Genomic DNA, 22188 nt, shown 5'->3' with positions numbered 1-22188 from the left:
CATGTTTCCAACTAGACTAAATTTTGACAGGATCTTGTTGTATAATTATTAGTTCTTATAGTTCTGAATTTTAACAGATTTAACACTATAATTTCCAAATTTTGATTCAAGAAGTGAATGTATTGTGAATCCTTTTGTTAATGGTGAAAGTCGAAAGGTGTTGATTCTACACAGTATTTTGTTATTGGCGTTCTTGTAGTGTGCTAGAGAGTGTAATGAATTCCTTCTTAGACGATTGACAAAGAAAAGTGCAGTGTAATTGTGTACCCAGTTATTTTTTTCTTTGTCATTTCCTTTCTCAGAGACGGTGATTTATTTTTTACTTGTTTTTATTTTTATTTTATTTTTTTATAAGTTAAGTATTTTGTTTCTGAGGTGCTTGTCCTCATCAGACTCGTATTTGGTAATATTTTTTGTCAGACTTGTGTTTAATGAATGTCAAAGTCAAATATAAGTAGAAACATCTGATACAACAGTTTTTTGCTTTACAGTTTAAAATGTCATGTTCACAGTGAATAATATCGATTGTTACTCTTAAGGGGCCCACTGATTACCAGTCCGCCGGACGATATCGGCCTGTCGGTTGTTCAGAACTGTCAAATTTTTGTTCTGACAGGCTGATATCGTCCGGCGGACTGATAATCGGTGGGCCCCTTTAAACCTTCCCAGTAATTAAAAAAAACCTAAGCTAAATTATGTCAAACAGTGTTATGAATTGAAATTAACGAGTGTGTTAGCTTTAAGGTTGTTTCTTAAAATCTCTGTGATTAAACCACCAATTTGTCGATGTGAAACATCAAATAGGTACCTAATGTTATGAAAAAGTGTCAACGCTTGTTTTTCTAATAAATATTTTTTCATTGTATCTATGTTTTGATTCGTTAGTAACCTTAAATTCTTGTAATCCTAACCTAATTATAACTAACTGTGCGAATATTTTTTTATAGGTACATTGAAATGCAAAATTTGTTCAAAATCTGAGCTTGACGTTACCACTGCCGTGCTCAAAACCAAAACTATTCTTCGCGACTGTTTGAGCTACATTCTTTCACGCTGACAGTTACGACATTACTTTTGAAGACTACAGCAACACTGTCAGGTTAAATGTCAAACAACTCGAACAAGTCTTGATTTGTTTCAAATTGGTTCATTTCCCTCAAAAATAGTTTGTTTTCAAGATTTTACCTTTTATTCCGCTATGGTGAACTGACAAAATGCGACGCAGTCTAGCGCCGAGCCAACTCGGCTCCGGAGACAGTGTTTTCAAAAGCCCTCTGCTAAATTCGTCCAAACGCAAGAAGCGAGAATGCACAAAGACGGTCGCACCTCGAACCCTCACTCAATCCATGTCTGCATCAGACCACGAGAACTTAATCAAGCAGATATTAAGCAAGCCGTTCAAAGTGCCCATTCCGAACTACGTTTCGTCGTATTGCAGCAAAAGTTTAGGGTTAAAACGGACACAAGTCAGACGGGCTCTACACGACCCCGATGAGCCGAATGCGTTGGTTCTGTATCGCCCTCCTCATATACCTGAACATGAAAAGATGAAAATGAACCCAAAAGACATTAGAGTAGGGGTTGTGGTCGATCCCGTGCTAGGAAATATACTAAGGCCGCATCAGCGCGACGGAGTTAAATTCATGTACGACTGCGTGACCGGACAGCAGATTGAAAACGCCTTTGGCTGTATTATGGCTGACGAAATGGGTCTCGGGAAGACTCTCCAATGCATAACTTTACTATGGACATTGTTAAGACAGAGCCCGGAGTGCAAACCAACCATTTGTAAGGCAATCATCGTGTGCCCCAGCAGTTTGGTGAAGAACTGGTATAATGAGATACAGAAATGGCTTGCGTCAAGGATTAATGCTTTAGCTATGGACGGAGGTTCTAAAGCAGACATAACCTTGAAGTTACAGCAATTCATGAACACGTACTCTGCGACTAGAGTTGCTACTCCAGTGTTGATAATCTCCTACGAGACATTCAGGATATACTCAAATATACTGCACTCATCAGAGGTCGGCTTGGTCCTCTGTGATGAGGGCCACAGATTAAAGAACAGTGAGAATCAGACATACCAAGCACTGATGGGTTTGAAAGCTAAAAGGAGGATTTTGATCTCAGGCACACCTATTCAAAATGATTTGACTGAATATTTCAGTTTAGTACACTTTGTCAATGAAGGGATTCTTGGAACGGCACAAGAGTTCAAGAAGAAATACGAAAACGCAATTTTAAGAGGCCAGGATGCCTTAGCAACTGAGCTAGAGAGAGAAAAGGCGCAGGAATGCCTAGCTACCCTCACTGGAATAGTCAACAAATGTATGATCCGAAGAACAAGCAGTCTGCTCACAAAATACTTGCCGGTCAAGTTTGAACAGGTCATTTGCGTGAAAATGACGCCACTTCAGACTCAAATCTACAAGAACTTCATCAATTCTGATGCAATTCGAAATAAATTCTCCGGCAATGGAGAGAAGAATACTCTGAGTGCCTTGTCAAGCATCACCTCACTGAAAAAGCTCTGCAACCATCCTGACCTAATTTATGACAAGATTATAGAAAGATCAGAAGGTTTTGAAAAGGCGAAAGACTTACTGCCAAACCACTATGACATTAAAGATGTCAAGCCCGAATACTCTGGAAAACTCATGATCCTAGATTGCATTCTTGCTAATCTGAAAACGAACACAGATGACAAGATAGTCCTTGTATCAAACTACACACAAACTTTAGATCTGTTTGAAAAGCTTTGCCGTAAACGATGCTACCAATATGTAAGACTGGATGGCTCTATGACGATCAAAAAACGAGCTAAAGTTGTTGAGAGCTTCAACAATAAGGAATCTAAGGAATGGATCTTCATGTTAAGTTCGAAAGCGGGAGGATGTGGATTGAATCTCATAGGAGCAAACCGTTTGATCATGTTTGATCCCGATTGGAACCCGGCTAACGATGACCAAGCTATGGCTCGAGTGTGGCGCGATGGACAAAAGAAACCTTGCTACATCTACCGACTCCTAGCCACAGGGACAATAGAAGAGAAGATATTCCAACGACAAGCCCACAAGAAAGCCCTAAGTGACACTGTTGTAGACCAAAATGAGGAATCTCTAAGGCATTTCACTTCAGATGACTTGAAAGACTTGTTTAGATTGGAAGAGAACACATTGTCTGACACTCACAGCAAGTTTAAATGTCGAAGATGTGTAAATAACATCCAAATTACCGTACCTCCAGAGAATTCAGATTGTACATCAGACTTATCTAACTGGTATCACTGTGCCGACAAGAAAAACTTAGCAGATCTTGTTCTTAAGCAATGCTGGGATCTCGCAAAGAGTATTTCCTTCGTTTTCCATCACCGCTCAGCTAAGACTGAAGCGCAGAACGAGATAGAGGATAAGGAAAATGTACAGGAAAAGAAGAGAAGGAAAATTGAGATAGATGAAGATTATTCAGAGCCAGATGACAGTGCTGATGAAGATTATGCTTAGTTTAAATCATGTATTATTTTGTTTGTTTCTCAGACACTTTTAGATTAGGCGGGTCCACAACTCGACACAGAAAGAGCCGCCTCGCGAGGCAGCTCGGTCTGCGAAGACGTGCCTCACCCGAGGCATTGCGACCGCGAGTGCGTTTGCTTCGCCCGAGGCACGTCTACACAGACGGAGTTGCTTCGCGCGGCATTTTCCTCGCGAGGCACCTCGTTCTGTGTGGACCCGCCGATTTTCATATTGGCACCCAATATTTTTGCCTGGATATGCGTCAGAATTTCAGTGACCTTTTTAGTTAAAAAGTTTAAAGTTTTTAGTTAGTTTTTTTTAATTTACGATAGAAGAAGAAATTATGTTATTATATAAATATTGAAGAACTCATTTTTGCGCTTGCACAATCTACTAAAAAACAGATACCTTTCGAAAAACACTGACATATTTTCAAGTACACCAACGATTTCTATCATATTATTTCAGGTTGTTTTTTACTTTGTACTATAAGGTTGGTTTTGTTGCAGAAATGTATGAAAACCCCCAAAATATGAGTTAACTTTTGTTTAAATTTGTAGCAAAATGAGAGAGTTTTCTGTGACATAAATTTCTTGAAATGTAAATAATTCTGTTCTAAGTTAACTATTATGAGGAGTGATTATATTTTCCATTTGTATATAATTTTGCATTTGATTTTTCAAGACCTACTAAGCCATGTGACTCATTACTTATTTTACAATGCATGTGCTCGAAGAGTGCGTTTCCTACGGAGCCATATCATGCGGAAAGTACTACTTTTCCGCACTAGTGCTTTTTGTTTTCAATTATTATTTTTTTAACTCCGCGAAACGAGTGGCGATAAATTAAAACACGACCGCAGGGAGTGTTTTAAATCGACACAAGTTGCGAATTACCTATTCGCACGTGTATCGTAGGTACAACGTTTTACAGTACATATGCACGAAAAGTATTAAACTTATTTGCCATGAATAAATATTGTTGAATAGATAATGAATAAATATGTTTTTTTATTTACTCGCACAATGCATAGTAAAACATTGTATGATACACGTGCGTAAAGATGATTTCATATTCCTTTATACACTCGTCGGACTATAGCCGTTTTTTTAGGCAGGCGGTATTACAATCAGAGACCGAATACCGGTATATTTTTCATACAAATTAACCAGTATTCAATTCGGTATCACGGTTGTTTATGTATATTTTTGCACTTAATTTAGCTAATCTGATCAATTCACGATCAATCATTATCCTTACCTAAATACTATTCTATAATATATAATATCAAATAAATATTGAGAATGCTATGAGATTTTGTTTTTTTTTTTTAGTTATACCTGTAACGGTCCCTGTGATTACAATAGATTAGTTGGGTATATGTATGTACATATCTTTAAAACGTTTGGCAACACAATTCACTTTGAATCAAAATAATATACCTAGTCTCGAGTGTCTGATATTAATCATCGTTAAACAATTAATTATCCCAGATAATACAAACATTATTATACGGTTATTACGTAGGTACCTATATTTTAATTTTATTTTTTTTTGTTTTTTTTTAATCTTTTTGTGAAATTTTTAGTATAAAATTTGATCTGTATAATATTCAATATTACTATGGAATAATATTAACATCAATAAATTGCTCTGATAATTAGCTTAAGATAATATTGATAATATATATGTACATATTATTCACCATTCATAAGTGCTTGTTGCTAGGTCTACATGAACAGTGGCGGCGTTTGGCTTGCATTAGGTATTAAGAGTATTCACGCTTCTTATCAAAGTATAGTATTTTATGTAGCACTTTAAATAGCTACTTTTTTTTACGTTGCGGGTTAGCAATATAATATAAAAACCTGCTAGTGCCTATTTAAAAAGAATATTAGAACCATCGAGTTCAGTATGTAGGCAGGAAGTCAAACTAATGTTCGAAATTGGCATTAAGTAAGTATTTATAAAAAAATACAATTTTAACTTGCTTCTTTATTTTAAGTTTAATTTAAGAACATGATATGAAATTGTATTTCTTGTCATATAATGTAGGTAAACCTTATAAAACAAAGTCCCCCGCCGGGTCCGTATGTCTGTCTGTATGTTCGCGATAACCAGACCTCACCTATGAATGAAGTTTTTCTTTGGGAATGTTTGTGTATATTTTGTTAAGGTTTTGTTTAAATTGGTAGAAATATGACGATGTTTGCTAATGAAGTTAGAAAAAAAACACGCTGGCTTAATCGAAAACGCTGCCCAATCTATTTGATATCAATGTATGGTGGACTTGTCTCTCTTTCATTGGTCTACAAAAAAGTGCGCGATGGCTGTCTGTCTATATTTTAAGAATAATTAACCCATTATTAACTTTTAAAAAAACCGGACAAGTGCGAGTCGGACTCGCCCACCGAATGTTCCGTACAAATACATCTGTAAAAAATTCAACTGTCTAGCTATCACGGTTCATGAGATACAGCCTAGTGAGTGGTGACAGATAAATGGACATTGAACTCTTAGTATGATTAGGCTTCCGAAGTGAATACTTGTTACAGAATGTATTTTATTATGCTTGACTCTCCATGCGAAGCCGGGGCGGGTCGCTATAGTTATTAATAAACACTTTAAATCAACTTGATAAAATTGCACCTTCTCAATAAATTCTAATTGTTTTTACTTTAGGTACCTCTTACCACAGTAAAACGCTTTTTAGTGCGGTGCAGCTACAAAACAATTGAAAACATTTTCTTGTGCAGATGTTTTGACCTTATTACAACGACATAAAGCTTGTAATTGGCGGTGACACTTGTGATAATAGTTTGGGAACCTACATGTTTTCGACGATGACAAACAAAAGGATATTGGAAAACAATGGATGGATGGACCACCGGTCGGCAACGTGCGCATTTAAGTTTATTACCTGAACGCTAGTGCGAAAATGACCAAAGTGAATTATGAATGATTACCAATTTAAAGATCTATCTTAATGTAATTAGCAATAGTTATCCAAGGTAGTATGGGTTTTTATGGTTCTTGGGTAAAATTACTCGATAATCCCGCTTTTGTGTACCTACTAATAACATTTTTGCGCCGTTGGCAGGTTTGTTGTTTTCGCAAAGCAGTAATAGATCCGAGATAAAAATAACCACGAAATAATTAAACTGTTATTTTTAATTAATATTGTATTCTGTCTGCACACCTATTTTTAACGAAAATACTATACCATTATGTAATTATAAAAAAAAACTATGATCGATATCAAATTTTTGTAATTAGCTTAGAAGCGATCGGTTTTATTAAATGATATAAATAGTTTAAAATAAAAATTATGTATCCCTACTATTAAACATAGGAAGATTAGGAAGATGGCTCAGTACCTATGTTTTATTAATACGGTTAAAAACAATAAAAAAAAAAAGTAATTGTGCGGTTTTATGAAACCACGATGCAAGTGAAACTTTTTTCGGATTGTAGGCATTTAACTAAAAAAAATCGGAAATTAATTCGATTTACGGTATTAAAATCGCGGTTTTAATCTTAACTTAATAAATTGGGGCGATAGAATAAAAGCTTCACTTTAAACATCGTACGACAAACGAATTCATCTGAAGTCAACATAATAATAGTGGACCTTGTTACCATTGTACATTGGCTCAAACTGGTTCGGAGTATTTGGACCCGTTCGGAACGGTCTTAAGTACCCGTGTAAACGGAGATACGTGTCTGAGATACGTTTCTTGGGAACGTTCCTTCGAAACGTTTTCGAATCCCGGCGGTTCCGTGTAAACCGGGTTCTTAGTACCGCCGGGCTTAAGAACACGGGTATTCGTATCGGCGTGTAACACGGATACCGGGAGCCCTAGATCAGACCTATAGTTTCATAACAAAATACATTATATTTTCGCGGTAGATCCTTTTAAATTGGCATTAATATACAATCTACAAGTAATACAAGTTAGGCAACGCAGCGGGTTAACACTATAATGTTTGATAAGTTTGCGTTAATGAGAGATTAGCGCTATAGGTACTCAACGGTTCAATCACTTTCGTGAGTCGATCGAAGAATGGCGGCCGCGTATCTTCTAGTTTTGTTTATCTTTGGGCTGGTTCAGGTAATTAATATTAATTAATAACTAATATCTGCCGTCATTTTTAAACTTTCGGGTCTGTCGATCCGGCGGGCATACACTGGGCGTAGGTTAGGGATATATATATTTTTTATTTTATTCGGGATGCTTTACTGCATAGGTTAATGGACTTATCTACTAAATGCAAATTACAAGCTTCCACATATATAATGCCAAAACCAAAAAACGAGTCAGACTCGCCCACCAATGACCACGGGTTCCGTACAAATTTGACTAATTTTATTTTTTACAAATTTAGTTTTCAAATTTTTCCCCGTATCTGTAGTGTAAGACCATATTACTTGCCAAATTTCATAGTTCTAGGTCAACGGGAAGAACCCTATCAATGTTGATTTCCTTGAGTGTCAAAGTACACCTACGTTTTTGCGGCATAAACTGCAATATCTTTTTTTTACGTTAACTTAGAAGTGTAATTTTTTCAAAACTTCAAGGGACCGTAGATCTGAGTATACGGTTTAAATTTCAATTCGATACCTCCACGCGTTCCCAAAATAAAGGGTCTTGACAGACAGACGGATGGACAACAAAGTGATAACTCTTCAAAAGTTTCATAATTTTTATTTTCTCTATCCATATCTTTAGTTTACCCAAAGGGTAAAAACGGGACCCTATTACTAAGACTCCGCTGTCTGTCTGTCACCAGGCTGTATCTCATGAACCGTGATAGCTAGACAGTTGAAATTTTCATAGATGATACACTGTTGCCGCTATAACAACAAATACTAAATAGTACGGAACCCTCGGTGCACGAGTCCGTCTCGCACTTGGCCGGTTTTTTTATCGTCATAATGCGCTGAACTAAGTGGTTTTTCTCTGCCAATAATTAGTGACGAGAAATTAAGCTTTATTTACATGCCTTTACATTTACAGAGTGAACCTCTCCAAAGAGATAACGACCCCGCTATCATTGAGGACTTGCGAATGGGTAAGAATTGGGTTAATCCCAATTTAAGTACTAATGAAGATATGATCAAAACCATTACGAGGTCGTAGCTCACGTGGCTGCCTTTACAAGCTTTTAGATACTGCTATTTGGTAAAATGGAACTGCTCATGAAGACCAAAATGGAACTCCTCTATAACAAAAGGTTTTTGTAAGTCTTGGGGCTAATTGAAATTGATATGAATGGCACTATGGTGGTAAATAATTAAAACGGCATTTCACTGTTTTGAGAAGTCAGTTTTAAGGGTTCCGTACCAAAAAGGTACAAAAGGATTCCTTATGGTGCGACTCTTTCCGTCCGTCTGTCTGTCTGTCACATTGCTAAATATCTCGAGAACTACTGATGCTATCGATTTGAAATCTGGAATATTCATGAACAACGCTAAGCCAAACACATTGGAAGTGATTTTATTTTTCTGTCTTTGTGTGACATTAAAATATATATTTTTAGGTAACGGCGGCCGCATTGTGGCCGGCTGGGAAGCCAAAGACGGCCAGATCCCGCATCAGATCAGCCTCCGCATGGTCAGCGTCCTCGGCGCCGTGTCCTCCTGCGGGGGCTCTATCATACACCATGAGTGGGTCATCACTGCCGCCCACTGCGTGGCCAAGTAAGTTTTAAATCCCAGGTTGCCTAGGACCAATCTATGGTGAGCAATCTCGGTGCCATCTCCCTAGATATAAGTACCTTAGATACTTAAAAGTTTCTTAAGAACAGCTTTGACTGGCTTCATGGCGGATGGCTGCTGCCTGCACCTACTTTCTAGTCACCTGATCTGCTCAGTGCGTTGATTAGGTAGGTACCAGCCTACAATCGTAAATTATTGAATATTAATCTTTATCGTCGTTTAGGAAGATACCCAGTTTATTTTGCAGAAGGACGTTCTCCAGCTGTTTTGTACCTATGTACACTATTTCTATCTTTGTTTTTTATTTTATTAATAAGATTAATTTCCGTGACATTCTTTATAAAATTGATTTCCGTGACATTTTATTTAATAAGGTTAATTTCCGTGGCATTTTTCATAAAATTGATTTCCGTGACATTTTATTTAATAAGGTTGATTTCCGTGGCTTTTAAATAACAATATATATATATCTTGTGGCGTTTATATGTTTTATTTATTTCCAAAGTTGCTACAAATTTCGCAATATTTTAATAGATTAGAAATTTTATTCGAAGTTTTGTCCAATTTATAAGTATTTCTCGTCTATTGCCGATTGCCCCTAAATCTTATATTTAGACCTATTCTTGATATTCCTACTTTAACTCCACAGCCGTCTAACCTTCGTGGTCCGCCTAGGCCTGACCAACCTCACCCGCCCAGAGTACATCGTGGAGACGTCCCGCAAATTCATCCACCCTAAATACCATGAAATCTGGGCAGGGGTACAGACAGATGATATTGCTCTGTTGGGCCTTGAGCAGAGCATCCCTTACGGAGGTAAGTCAAGAGCGTATACACTATTAAAAGTATGCCAAAACTAAAAAAAATACTAAAGTCTAGAGTAATTCTATTTATTTATTTCAAAATATATAAGCATTACAGTCAACAGAAACCAAGTCGCTTATATACTAGGACAATTCATAATATCATACATTTAGATAGAAATAATCACAAAAAATTATACAACTGTCATAACAACTAAAATAAAAATTAAATAAATTAAAATAATAAATAATGTAGAGTAATGTATAAAATAGATGCAGAGATTTGATGTGTATAGATTAATTTTATATATATAAAAGTATAATAATTATATACCTAATAGTATTAAGCAAACGCTGATCGGACCGCGCGATCTCGCCAACTATTAGATAAACCATAGAGCTTTACAATAGTGGCATGCTGGCAAAAGTTGTATTGTAGTTGAATATTTAAAGTGAATAAATAAATTAAAAAAAAGTTCGGGATGCTTCTGAAGTTTTACACAATGTTCATCCTCGTTTCCTGACTGAAGGTCGCGATGAAGTCAGTTTTCTGCACCATCACGGCTCACAATTCAGCTTTTCCACCGTCCTAATAGTAGGTCCCTGACAAGCCTTCTTTTACTATATCTTTTTCACGGGTCGGTGAACAACCGAGCAACAAAACACCGGTCACCAAGGTGCATTCAGATTATGGTCAGGCCTTCACGCCTTTTTCGTTCCGCGTACAGTCGCCAAGGCCGAGGTTCTCAAAAACATCTGAACACGCACACGCACGCCTTGACAATAGAGGCGTGTTCAGATATTTGTGAGCACCTCGGCCGCTTCGATATATCTGATGGCGACTGTACCTACGAGTACGTATGTACTATATACACGCGTTCTACGCGAAATCACAACTTTCAAAAGACACGATTAAGAATCCTCTAATGAATCACAAAATAATAATAAAATTATAAATTAAATTTATTATGTGTGAAAATGTTACAATTGCCTAATAATAATATCAGATTAAATTTTATATTACATTCAAACTTCGAACAAATAATAAAATAGTTTAGTTTGTGTTCTAGTTTAATTTTTGTATATATCTATCAAGGTCACACACTAATAGAACTTCTTTAACAGAATTCATCCAGCCCTGCCGCCTGCAGAACAGCGAGAAAAAGAACAACGTATACACCGGAGTAGTCTTGACCGTCAGCGGCTACGGCAGGACTGAAGATCCCATCAACGGTTTGCATCAATATTTAGACACTTGGCCCACATCCTCACCGCACACACCCTCGCTATCGAAAGCCTCCAAGCCATCTTCTTAAACACAGGCCATTGCGCAGCTTTAAACACTCCCCCATCCTCTTTGAGTCGTATCGTATTCGGCGTATTCCTCATTGCTGAAAGTTGTGACCGATGTGACCTCCACGAATTGTTTTCCGAACGATCTCTTTCTACTTGTTCGTGTTTGGTAGTGTGCGTGTCACACAAACGGGCTGACTAAAAAACCGGACAAATGCGAGTCGGACTCGCCCACCGAGGGTTCCGTACAAACTTATTTTTTAGTATTTTTGGTTATGGCTACAAAAGAAATGCATAATCTATGAAAATTTCAGCTGTCTAGCTATCCCTGTTCATGAGATACAGCCTGGTGACAGACAGACGGACAGTGGAGTCTTAATAGTACCTAATAGGGTCCCGTTTTTACCCTTCGGGTACGGTACGGCACCCTAAAAACGGTACTGGCGGTACTGTCATACTTTGTGTACGGATCTAACTACCTAAGTACTAAGCTAAATACTAAAATGACCACTAAACTGGTTAAATTTGTCTAGTTTTGTACTAAAAAGACAGATGGATTGGGCACTTTAGGTCCAGTAGATTGGGATATAAAAATACAGTGTACCTATCTACATGGTTCTGTCACCAGGTGGCGTAGCCTCCGAGGTCCTACGCTGGGTGCACCTGCGAGGCATTTCCAACGAGGAGTGTAAGCAGTGGTACAGCACCAGCACCGTCGTCCAGGACGAGACCATCTGCGCTGAATACTATAACGACACAGCACAGTCATCTTGCCAGGTAAGAGCCATCACGTACATCTGAAGTTAGAGCCTGAGCGTCAGCACAGCCTAACATATACATACAGTCAAGGGCATAAATATGTATACATTCCCAAAGTTTCAAAAATATGTGTACGCTCTTACACCTTAGACCAGCGGTTCCTAACCTGGGGGTAATTACCCCCGCGGGGGTAAAACTGGCATTATACGGGGGTAAAATATTGATGATTATGAAGGAGGGGTAAAATCGAGTTCCCTAGTTAGTCAAAAGGGTCACAGTACTAACAAGATTAGAAACGCTTTAGACAATAAAGTGGTGTTCACATATTTTTGAGCTCTTTGTGTTGATCGATATTTTCACCTTCGACAACGTTACATTATATAAATCCCGGCGAAATTCAATCTCGTCATGACACTGGCCGCTGGGACACCGAAGGTTATCCAAATAAGCAGATCTACAGTGTCTACACATGAACAAGCTGCCTCGTAAGGAAATTGCCGCGAAGCAGCTCGATCTGTGAAGACGTGACGTTAGACGTATAACACTTTAAACTCCCGCGTTTTTTTCACATAAAATTAATGAATAATGAATTAATAATGAATAATGTCATAATTAATTAATTAATTATGTCATAATTAATGGCAAAATAATGGAATTTAATCGCGTTAGACCCGGTAATGACATTAATCACGTTAGACGTGCCTCGCCCGAAGCTTTGCGGCCGCGATGGCTTTTGTTTCGCCCGAGCCGAGACACGTCTACACAATCCTGCTTCGCGTGGCAATTTTCTCATGAGGCAGCCCATTCAATGTAGTGCCTATGCCTAATCGGCAAATGGCATTGGAAGTTTTAATAAATATTTTCCTCAATTTCGAAGATTATTGAATTTGCCAAGAAAATTTAAATGGTTTTTTTTTTACAGGGTGACAGCGGCGGTCCCCTAACGGAAGTGGACTTGGATGGCAAGCCGACCATGGTGGGCATCGTTAGCTTCGGTTCCTCGGCCGGCTGCAACAGCCCCTTCCCCTCTGGTAAGTATCTCTTTGGTACCTATAAACCATTATCCTCATCTTAAACTTACTAAACCAACAAATTCCTATCCCAAGTAGGTAATTAAATGCCGAATCCACTGCTACTTAGTATAAAACCATCAACCTACCATCATGCGGTTCGTACTATGACGCCGGCGGTCAATGCCATTGTGCGAGTAGGCGCGCGGGTCCACACAGAGCGAGCCGCCTTGCGAGAAAATTGCCGTGCGAAGCAGCTCGGTCTGTATTGACGTGCCACGGCCGCATTGCCTCGAGCGTGGCACATCCCCAGGTAGCATTTGTACGTCATTATGACGTAATAATGCCGTCATTATTCCGTCATTATGACGTCGCTGACGTCACTTTGCTACTTGGGCTATACAGACCGAGCTGCTTCGCACGGCAATTTTCTCGCGAGGCGGCTCGTTGTGTGTGGACCCGCCTATTGAACGAATTTTTTCGTGCTTAGCGTCCTTAATCCCTACTTTATCCCTCGCCACTAATGTTTATTTCGTTTTCAGCGTACGTTCGTCCCGGGCACTACCACGACTGGTTCCTGGAGATAACTGGCATCAACTTCGACTGGTCCAGCGAAGACCTGGAGACTTCATACAAACACATACAACCCGTTGAAGGCCTTGAAATCTAGATTTATTTGACATGAGAACCTTTGCAATAAATGCATACTTTTTAAGATAGTATTTTGTTTCATTTTTGTTAGGGTTTCTTACAAAGGGTAAAAACGGGACCCTATTACTTAGACTCCACTGTCCGTCTGTCTGTCACCAGGCAGTCCCAGGTAGCATTTATACGTCAGCGACGTCATAATGACGTCATAATAACGTCATAATAACGTCATTATGAGGTCGCTGACGTCACTTTGCTACCTGGGGTATCTCATGAACAGTTGGAATTTTCACAGATGATGTATTTCTGTTGCCGCTATAACAACAAATACTAAAAAGTACGGAATCCTCGATGTCCGGTTTTTTAGACCCTGCACCCCTGAAAACCTAGGTCAACACCTGGAGCGTTAATACAAAGCCATATCGAAGGTTATACCTATGCTAAAAGTTGTAGTTTCTAAGTCCAGGGATGATTACCTAGGTATACCTACATAGATTGTTCCAGCAGCAAATAAACGCATAGCAGTGGGACTTGAAATAAAAAAACTTCAGTGATATAAAAAAAAAACATTATATTAGATCTTAAAGCTCTCTCTCGTACATACAAATAAGTTAAGTCCATTTATAACACCACTAGCTTTTGCCCGCGATTTCATCTGCGTGGAGTTAGTAATTTGGGTAACTTTATCCAATCTGCTTTTTAACAATTCCCCATACAAACTTCCACCCCCTTAAAGGATGACTTCTGGGATAAAAACTACCCTATGTCCTTCCCCCGGACTCAAACTATCTCTATACCAAATTTCAACTAAATCGGTTCAGCGGTTTAAGCGTGAAGAGGTAACAGACAGACACACTTTCGCATTTATAATATTAGTATGGACTAGTATGGAATATTAGTATGGATTTTTTAGGGTTCCGTACCCAAAGGGTAAAAACGGGACCCTATTACTAAAACTCCGCTGTCTGTCTGTCACCAGGCTGTATCTCATGAACCGTGATAGGTAGATAGTTGAAATTTTCACAAATGATGTATTTCTGTTGCCGCTAATACTAAAAACAGAATAAAATAAATACATATTTAAGTGGGGCTCCCATACAACATGTTTTTTTTACCGTTTTTTGCGTAATGATACGAAACTCTTCGTGCGCGAGACCGACTCACACTTGGCCGGTTTTTTTCGCATCCGCAAACACGCATAAAAAGCTAAAAAACCTAAAGAATTAAGAGTCACCGGCTCTAAGAGTCTGTGAAATCCTATCTGTCCGCTTCCTCGTTGGCTGGCACCACGTCTGGTCGGTTCAGGAACACCTTGCAGAGGATCTCTTGGCAGTAGTCCACCTCTTCTCTGAACGTGTCGTCTTTTAGCTCCGGGTGTTTTAGGTGCCTCTCTAGGATACCTGCGGAAAAATATAATAAACTAGCTTTTGCCCGCGACTTCGTCTGCGCGGACTGATGTTCAGTTAAAGTAAGTATAGCGCCTAGAAAAATTCTCATGGCAATTATTCAATTTGAGAATAGTATGCACACAAATTAGCAGGCATTTCATAAATTATCTCTGTTCCATCCCGCTTTTCACTTTCTTAAGGGATGATTTTCGGGATAAAAACTATCCTGTCCTTCTCCGGGACTCAAACTATCTCTATGCCAAATTTCATCTAAATCGCTTCAGCGTTTTAAGCGTGAAGAGGTAACATAGGCTTGTGTCAGTCACGTGGGTCGCGAGTCTCGGAAGAGAGTACCAGGCGAAGTATATTATTATACCATGCTTACGCACGAGGCGCGAGGCAATTTCCTCGAGCACGAAACGGCCAGTGTAGACGTGCCTCGGCCGAGGAGGCGCGCGCGAGGCACGTCTAAAAATGATGATACAACACGCGCGCCTCGGCCAAGGCACGTCTACACTGGCCGTTTTGTGCGCGAGGAAATTGCCTCGCGCGTATGCTCGCTTTGTGTGTACTTGGCTATTAACTAAGGCAGCCAGAAGAGTCGGTAATGTGTTTAGCGCGTGTTCTGATGATCATACCTTTAAGCCCTAAGCTAGGGTCCCTACACTGCGACAGCGCCCTCTCATCCAAGTCAGCCAGAAGAGTGAGTAATGTGTTCAGGAGGTGTTCTAATTCTGATGATGCATCCCTGCCCGCTACATTTGTTCTGCTAGTGTCTTCACTACGTTCAACTGGACGAATTGATGATGATCATACCTTTAAGCCCTAAGCCAGGATCCCTACACTGCGCCAACACCCTCTCATCCAAGTCAGCCAGAAGAGTAAGTAATGTGTTCAGCAGGTGTTCTGATGATGCATCCCTGCCCGCTGACAGTTGCTCTGCTAATGTCTTCACGAGGTTCAACTGCGCCAATTTTTCTGGAAAAGTAATTTTATGTGATTTATTCTTAAGGTTCTGAAGATCAGCTATGCTTTTATTCAACTCTTAAGACGAAAGAGGCGGACCCGCGTGAAATCGCCTTTTCATACAAACGTAGTCTTCATTTTCCTCTATGGATATTAACATTATTGAAATAGTTATTGAGGAAATTCGAAAGTGGCGATAAATTGAAACACGACCGCAGGGAGTGTTTTAAATCGACACGAGTTGCGAATTACCTTTTCGCACGTGTATCGTACAACGTTTTACAGTACATATGGCCCTTTAAACTTTCGACATATGCACGAAAAATGGCCCTTTTACGCACTAGTGCGAGAAAGTAGCACCATATGTACTGAAAATATATTTTGACACGATTTGTTGTATATCAACCACAGTATTTTTTTTTTCTAATTTTTATTATTATTATAAGAGCAAGGAGCATTTTAAAATTTGAATGAAATTTGTTTTTCGCTCCTAATTTTAACAATAATCGAAAAATCTAAAAAAGTCAAACCTAGGGGCATAGCCATGGTTAATATATGTATGCAAACACATGTATGCAATAAACGATATGATATGATATGATATGAATCTTGAATTTGAATCTAACCTCTGGCCTCAGGGTAGTGATCACAAAGATGCCGAGCCAGCAGCGCGGCCTTTGTCCTAGCCCGGACGTCTGTAGCACCGCACACGGTGGCTATGGTATCACATCCACCCTGGGACACCAGCTCACGGCAGGAGGGGGGATATTCACGACATGTACCTGATAAGAAAACAAATGTGATGTTTTCAATCAAAAGGTACCACATTGTCGCTTACCATAAGGACGAAATTGGATTGTATCTCTATACGAATAACATGTCAGAGCGTCCTTATGGCAAGCGACAATGTGGTACCTATTGATTGAAAACAACACAAATACAAATCGTCAGGTAACAAGCAAAACTCACTAATTACTAAAAATTATTAAACAAAAATCAACCTTAAACGGATAATAATACGGTTCACTATGACTATCAACTTGTCGTGGTACTTAGTGACTTGCTTGTCACCCGACGAAATGTACATTGCTGCTTTTAGGGTTCCGTACCCAAAGGGTAAAAACGGGACCCTATTACTGAGACTCCACTGTCCGTCTGTCTGTCTGTCCGTATGTCTATCACCAGGCGGTATCTCATGAACCATGATAACATAGAGTAACTTATACTAGAGCGGTACTGTCATAGTAAATTTTGTAACCCCAGTAAATTCACTGCCATCTGTCGACACACTTTAAAACTAAAAATGACGGTTTATAAAAATACGATAAAATGTATTTAAATATAGATAAATGATTTTTTTATTTGCATTAATTATTTTTATGATTTTGACCCATGTTCTGTCACTGATATGCGTTAAAATTGTTAAATAACAAACGAAACCGTCAACGCCATCTATACGACAGTTGGCCAAAACTAGTAGCGCCCTCTGAACGAGAATCAAATTTTCTTGATTTCCGAGGCACGTTTTTTCCTTAGACTGTATCCATCTATTACGAAGTTATATCTATCTTTGGTGATAACTAGACAGTTGAAATTTTCACAGATGATGTATTTCTTTCATACGGTCCGCATAATTGTATGTTGTTGTCTGAATAATTGTTCTCTGATTAGATTGCTCACTAGACTGACAGAGTACACAGTCAACCACAGAGTGCACAGTTAACCATACTTACAAGAGATAGCAGCGACACACTTCGCCAACGCTTCCCCGCGCTCTGTCCTCGCTAAAGCCAGCAACACATTGAGCAGCCCGCTCTCCAACGCTCGCGACTGGCAGAAGGGGTTGTTCTGGCACAATTCTGCCAGTATTCCACTGGCTCGGGTGCGGATTTCTTCGTTTTCGCTGCCATAGCAGACGGGGAAGACGGAGAAGCCGCCTAGTTTGTAGAAATCTGGAAAGATATTGGTTGTTGGTGTAATTTATGTAAAATTAATGTATTTTTAGTGAATAGCCGGGTCCACACAGAGCGAGCATACGCGCGAGGCAATTACCTTGCGCACAAAACGGCCAGTGTAGACGTGCCTCGCGCGCGCCGCCTCGGCCAAGACACGTCTACACTGGCCGTTTTGTGCGAGAGGAAATTGCCTCGCGCATATGTCCGCTCTGTGTGGACCCGGCTAACGTAGGTAGCAAGCAGCTTACAGAGAAAGGGTATGGCAGTAAGGCTTTTTACAGTTGCATAGACTAATGGAAACAACTATGGAAACGAATCAAATTATTTTATTAAATATTAAGCCGTAAGAAATTCGTATAGGAGGTGCAAGCGCGCACTGCTTGCCCTTAGAGTTGGTCAAAGACGCCTAAAAAATAAGCTGCACACTGCGGAAATGAGAATGTTGCGTTGGGCAGGTGGTGTGACATTACTGGATCGCGTACGAAACTTACACATACGAGGCAGCTTCAGAGTAAAACCTATCCCTGACATGCAAATTGCAAGAAACCTGACTCAGATGGTATGGTCACGTCATGCGGCAACCACCTGGGACAGACAGTCTTGGTGAAGAATTACCAGGAGAGCCGACCCCAAATGATGGGATTAAGGCTAGGGAAAGAAGAAGAAGATTGTATGTATGATTTAGATTTAGATTTATTTATTTCATAATATTAAATTACAATATATGCTGAGACTAACCATTAGCGGTGTCAATGTCATCAATGAAGTCCATGATGCTAGTGAAGGCCTGATTGATCTCATTGGGCAACGACTGCCCTAACTGCACACTGTGTATCTTGTCTGCGTCTGACAGCACAGCTATGGCATCTTGTAGCACCTTTGCTACGTCCACTGTGAGGCTTTTGAGGGCATCTTCTAAGAAACGCTTGCGCTGGAATAATAAGATGTCAAATAATAAATGTATTTTGATAATTCACCTAAAAGTTTACAAAGTTATGAATTTTGTTTTAAATATGGATGTTTTATGTCAGAATAACGAGCTTTTTGATTCCCATAAAAGAAAAAAATGGTCCTAAACAACATAAATCCCAAATTTGAAACAAATGTGTAGACTGTGTGTGTAATTTTAATAAATTTTCTTAACTTACTTATCAACTTCAGCAGTTCCATATGCTTATTGCCAACTTGAAAGATCTGTATGCTCCTTTTTTTTAAAACCCCATATTGCAGATTCTCAAAAAAAACTTTAAGGTAGGGTTTATAATAACATACCTCTTCATCCATTGGACCTAACTCTGAATTCCCTGGGGCATCTTCAGCCTTCGTTGCTTCCATAGCAAACCTGAGGAGACCCTGAAATAATTAAAATTGAAGAATTCAATTATTACACTACCACAAAATAAATACTCTGGCATTTAAAATAGTCTTTAAAAAAAAATCTAGCTCTGTATCTAAAATAAATCTTAATTACTGAAAAAGAAAGTTAACTCTAGCAGGCGCAGCATGGTTCCATTTTTATCGCCTGTCACTATGCCCGTCACTTTTGCACTTACATACTTGTTAGAATGTGACATGCATGGTGACAAGCGATAAAAATGCGACCGTGCTGCGCCCACTGAACCCTCATAAGAGGTATAGGCCTCTTCCAGTAGAATTTTTGTTTTGTATAGATGGTTGTACTTGTAGCGTTCTTAAAAACTGGTACCTACTCAATTATACATATATATAGATTATCGCGAACATACATACACAGAGAGACGCGGCAGTAGACTTTGTTTTTATAACTTAGTAAGACCCACCATTTAAAGTTTTTCAATTTTTAATTTGATCCTCATTCTATAAGAAAAAAAAGTAAGTATTCTATAAGTAAATTGGAACGAATTTCGTTTGTTTTACAACGTAGTGAAACAAAAGAAATGCTACTCTATTTGTTTCTTCAAAAGGTTCAAATTAGATTGCAATGAATATGTACATTTTAATGTACAGTTAAGACTCACGAGGATAATATGTAGTGATACTTGCCTGTAAATTCCGTGGCTGCCGAGGTTGCTCCGCCATTCGATGAACATCCTCACTCCTGCTGGGGAACGTCGGGGCTCCAGCAATAGGATTGTTACCGCCAGGATTACTCGAAGCCATGTTTTGAATTAACAACTTATTTGAGGTTAACCAACCAGTCAAACTTGTAGTTATTGTGACACTGGTTGAATATGTATTATAGCGTGGGTTTATATCGTTTGGAATGATTCACGAAAGCTGATGTAAATTCTAGAAATTGTTGCGTTCTTTGGAGTTCTCGAAGCAACACCGTAACACCGTGCTCTTCTTGCAGTTCTTGCTTTATTTTACAACTGTCAAACTTGTCAAAGTCAAAAGTGAGCTGTCAAGTGTCAATGCTGTCATCATGACCTAGTGTTTGGTCCAAATTAAACTAGTGCTAATTATTAAAATTATAGTTATAGTTTGTCAAAGGACTGTCTCATTTCAAACATAGACAGAGAGAATCATACTATCTTTATCTTACACTAGTACTAGCACCCAAAAGAAAAGGATGAGTATAGTTTTTTTTTGTTCTTATTTACTGACAAGATTTGCTTGATATACAACTTTGACTCAATTTAATGCCGAGTCCACATATTGGACCAACGTAGGCCAATCTAATGGCCGTAGCACATCATCGCACCGCACCAAGGTCATTGTGCGACGCACCGATAAGTATATATCGCTTATATATATATATGATATATAATATGCAATATGTATGATATCGCTTTCTCGCTCTTAGATGTAGATGTAGATGTAGTGTAGGGACGCCCGGCCGGAAGCAGGCGGGCTGTCGATCACATGTCGTGTTCATTCAGCCCAATTCCCTGTAGTTGGAGCTGCAGGTTACTGTTCCGGCGGCATTCCCACACCCTTCTCCTCAAATCTTCTTGTTTTCCTGCAGAACAGAAGGACATCTTTAAGTTCGATATCCTTTAGTTCGTTTTCTTCTAGTATGTCTCTACCAAATGTATTATATCGCGGTGCTGCGTACATAATACATTCTGCTAGTAAGTGCAAGCTAGTTTCCTCCCTACCACAGTGTGGACAGGAGGCGTCCGCACTGATTCTCATTATCTTAAGGTGTCTATTGAGAGTGTTGTGACCTGTAATAATACCTGTTAACAGTCTCAAACTGCTCTTACCTAGTTTCAAGAGATACCTGGTTCTCCTGTGGTCTATCCCTTTAATCATCATCTTCGACTGTCTGCATCCTGTTTCTTCTACCCATTCTCTCTGTGCTTCCATCTCTTTTACCTTCTCGATGACTCCCTTTGTGACATCCGCTGACATAGGCAGAGCCGGTTCCGGACCTATATATTCCGTCTCCGCCCCTATCCTCGCTAGCTCGTCCGCTTTCTCATTTCCTGTCACCCCCTGGTGTCCTGGTACCCATGCCACCGTGACATTTCTATGCTTGCCTAGCGAGTTCAGCTCCTCTCGACATTCTCTCACTAGAGAGGAGGTGACCGATATTTTCTTTAGTGCTTTCAGTGCTGCCTGGCTGTCTGTATATATTACAACAGCGCCCTCTTGCTGCATACTCTCATTCACTATACGCGCACAGCGCGCTATAGCACATACCTCTGCTTGGAACACGCTGGCATACCTACCCAGTGGTACCGATACCTTCTCTCCCAGTTTAGGGATAACTATGCCCGCCCCTGCTAGATTCGTCGAGCTTCTTCTTGACCCATCCGTAAAGCAGATAGTCGTTGGGTGCCTGACTTCCACCTTCCAGTTGTCCCTCTCTCCTATATGTACTCTGTATTTTTTGTCAAATATCTCCTGCCTCTTTATAAGGTCATTATTGGCCATCAGCATATCGAATTTTGATAGCGCCTCTCTTTGTATCAGTGCGTGTCTCTTGTCCACGCAGCTTCCTCTCCATTCCTTGCACGCTTTCATTCTATACCACTGTTCCATGGCCCTTTTCTCCACTTCAGTCCATAGAGGCTTCAAACCTAGCATTACCTCCATCGCGTGTGTCGGGGTCGTTCTCAACGCCCCCGTCATCATGAGGCACGCTAGTCTCTGTATTTTGGTTAGTTCTTTTTGGTATTCTTTAACTTGTGCCCTATGCCACCATATC

General features: G+C 39.5%; 3 protein-coding genes across 3 annotated transcripts; 2 read left to right on the top strand and 1 right to left on the bottom strand.

Annotated features, from left to right (window-relative positions):
- The first annotated feature begins 1121 nt into the window (after positions 1-1121).
- Positions 1122-4175, top strand: LOC134750180 (DNA repair and recombination protein RAD54-like). Its single transcript, XM_063685305.1, has one exon. The coding sequence runs from the start codon at positions 1215-1217 to the stop codon at positions 3501-3503; it is 2289 nt and encodes a 762-aa protein (XP_063541375.1). The 5' UTR covers positions 1122-1214; the 3' UTR covers positions 3504-4175.
- A 3362-nt stretch (positions 4176-7537) lies between these two features.
- Positions 7538-13777, top strand: LOC134749878 (trypsin-7-like). Its single transcript, XM_063684876.1, has 8 exons — positions 7538-7624; positions 8531-8585; positions 9054-9213; positions 9881-10047; positions 11160-11267; positions 11956-12104; positions 13009-13117; positions 13639-13777. The coding sequence occupies exons 1-8, from the start codon at positions 7577-7579 to the stop codon at positions 13764-13766; spliced, it is 924 nt and encodes a 307-aa protein (XP_063540946.1). The 5' UTR covers positions 7538-7576; the 3' UTR covers positions 13767-13777.
- A 518-nt stretch (positions 13778-14295) lies between these two features.
- LOC134750071 (hsp70-binding protein 1-like) lies at positions 14296-20389 on the bottom strand. The gene is made up of 7 exons (XM_063685158.1): positions 20076-20389; positions 19326-19406; positions 18792-18984; positions 17832-18050; positions 16725-16880; positions 15949-16110; positions 14296-15144 (listed from the first exon to the last, which is right to left on the bottom strand). The coding sequence occupies exons 1-7, from the start codon at positions 20190-20192 to the stop codon at positions 15002-15004; spliced, it is 1071 nt and encodes a 356-aa protein (XP_063541228.1). The 5' UTR covers positions 20193-20389; the 3' UTR covers positions 14296-15001.
- Between the last annotated feature and the right edge of the window lie 1799 nt (positions 20390-22188).

This window comes from Cydia strobilella, chromosome 19 (assembly GCF_947568885.1).
Source record: "Cydia strobilella chromosome 19, ilCydStro3.1, whole genome shotgun sequence".
In the NCBI taxonomy this organism is placed as follows: Eukaryota; Metazoa; Arthropoda; class Insecta; order Lepidoptera; family Tortricidae; genus Cydia; species Cydia strobilella.
The sequence above is the reverse complement of the archived record's forward strand: the minus strand, read 5'-3'. Positions and strand labels throughout refer to the sequence as shown.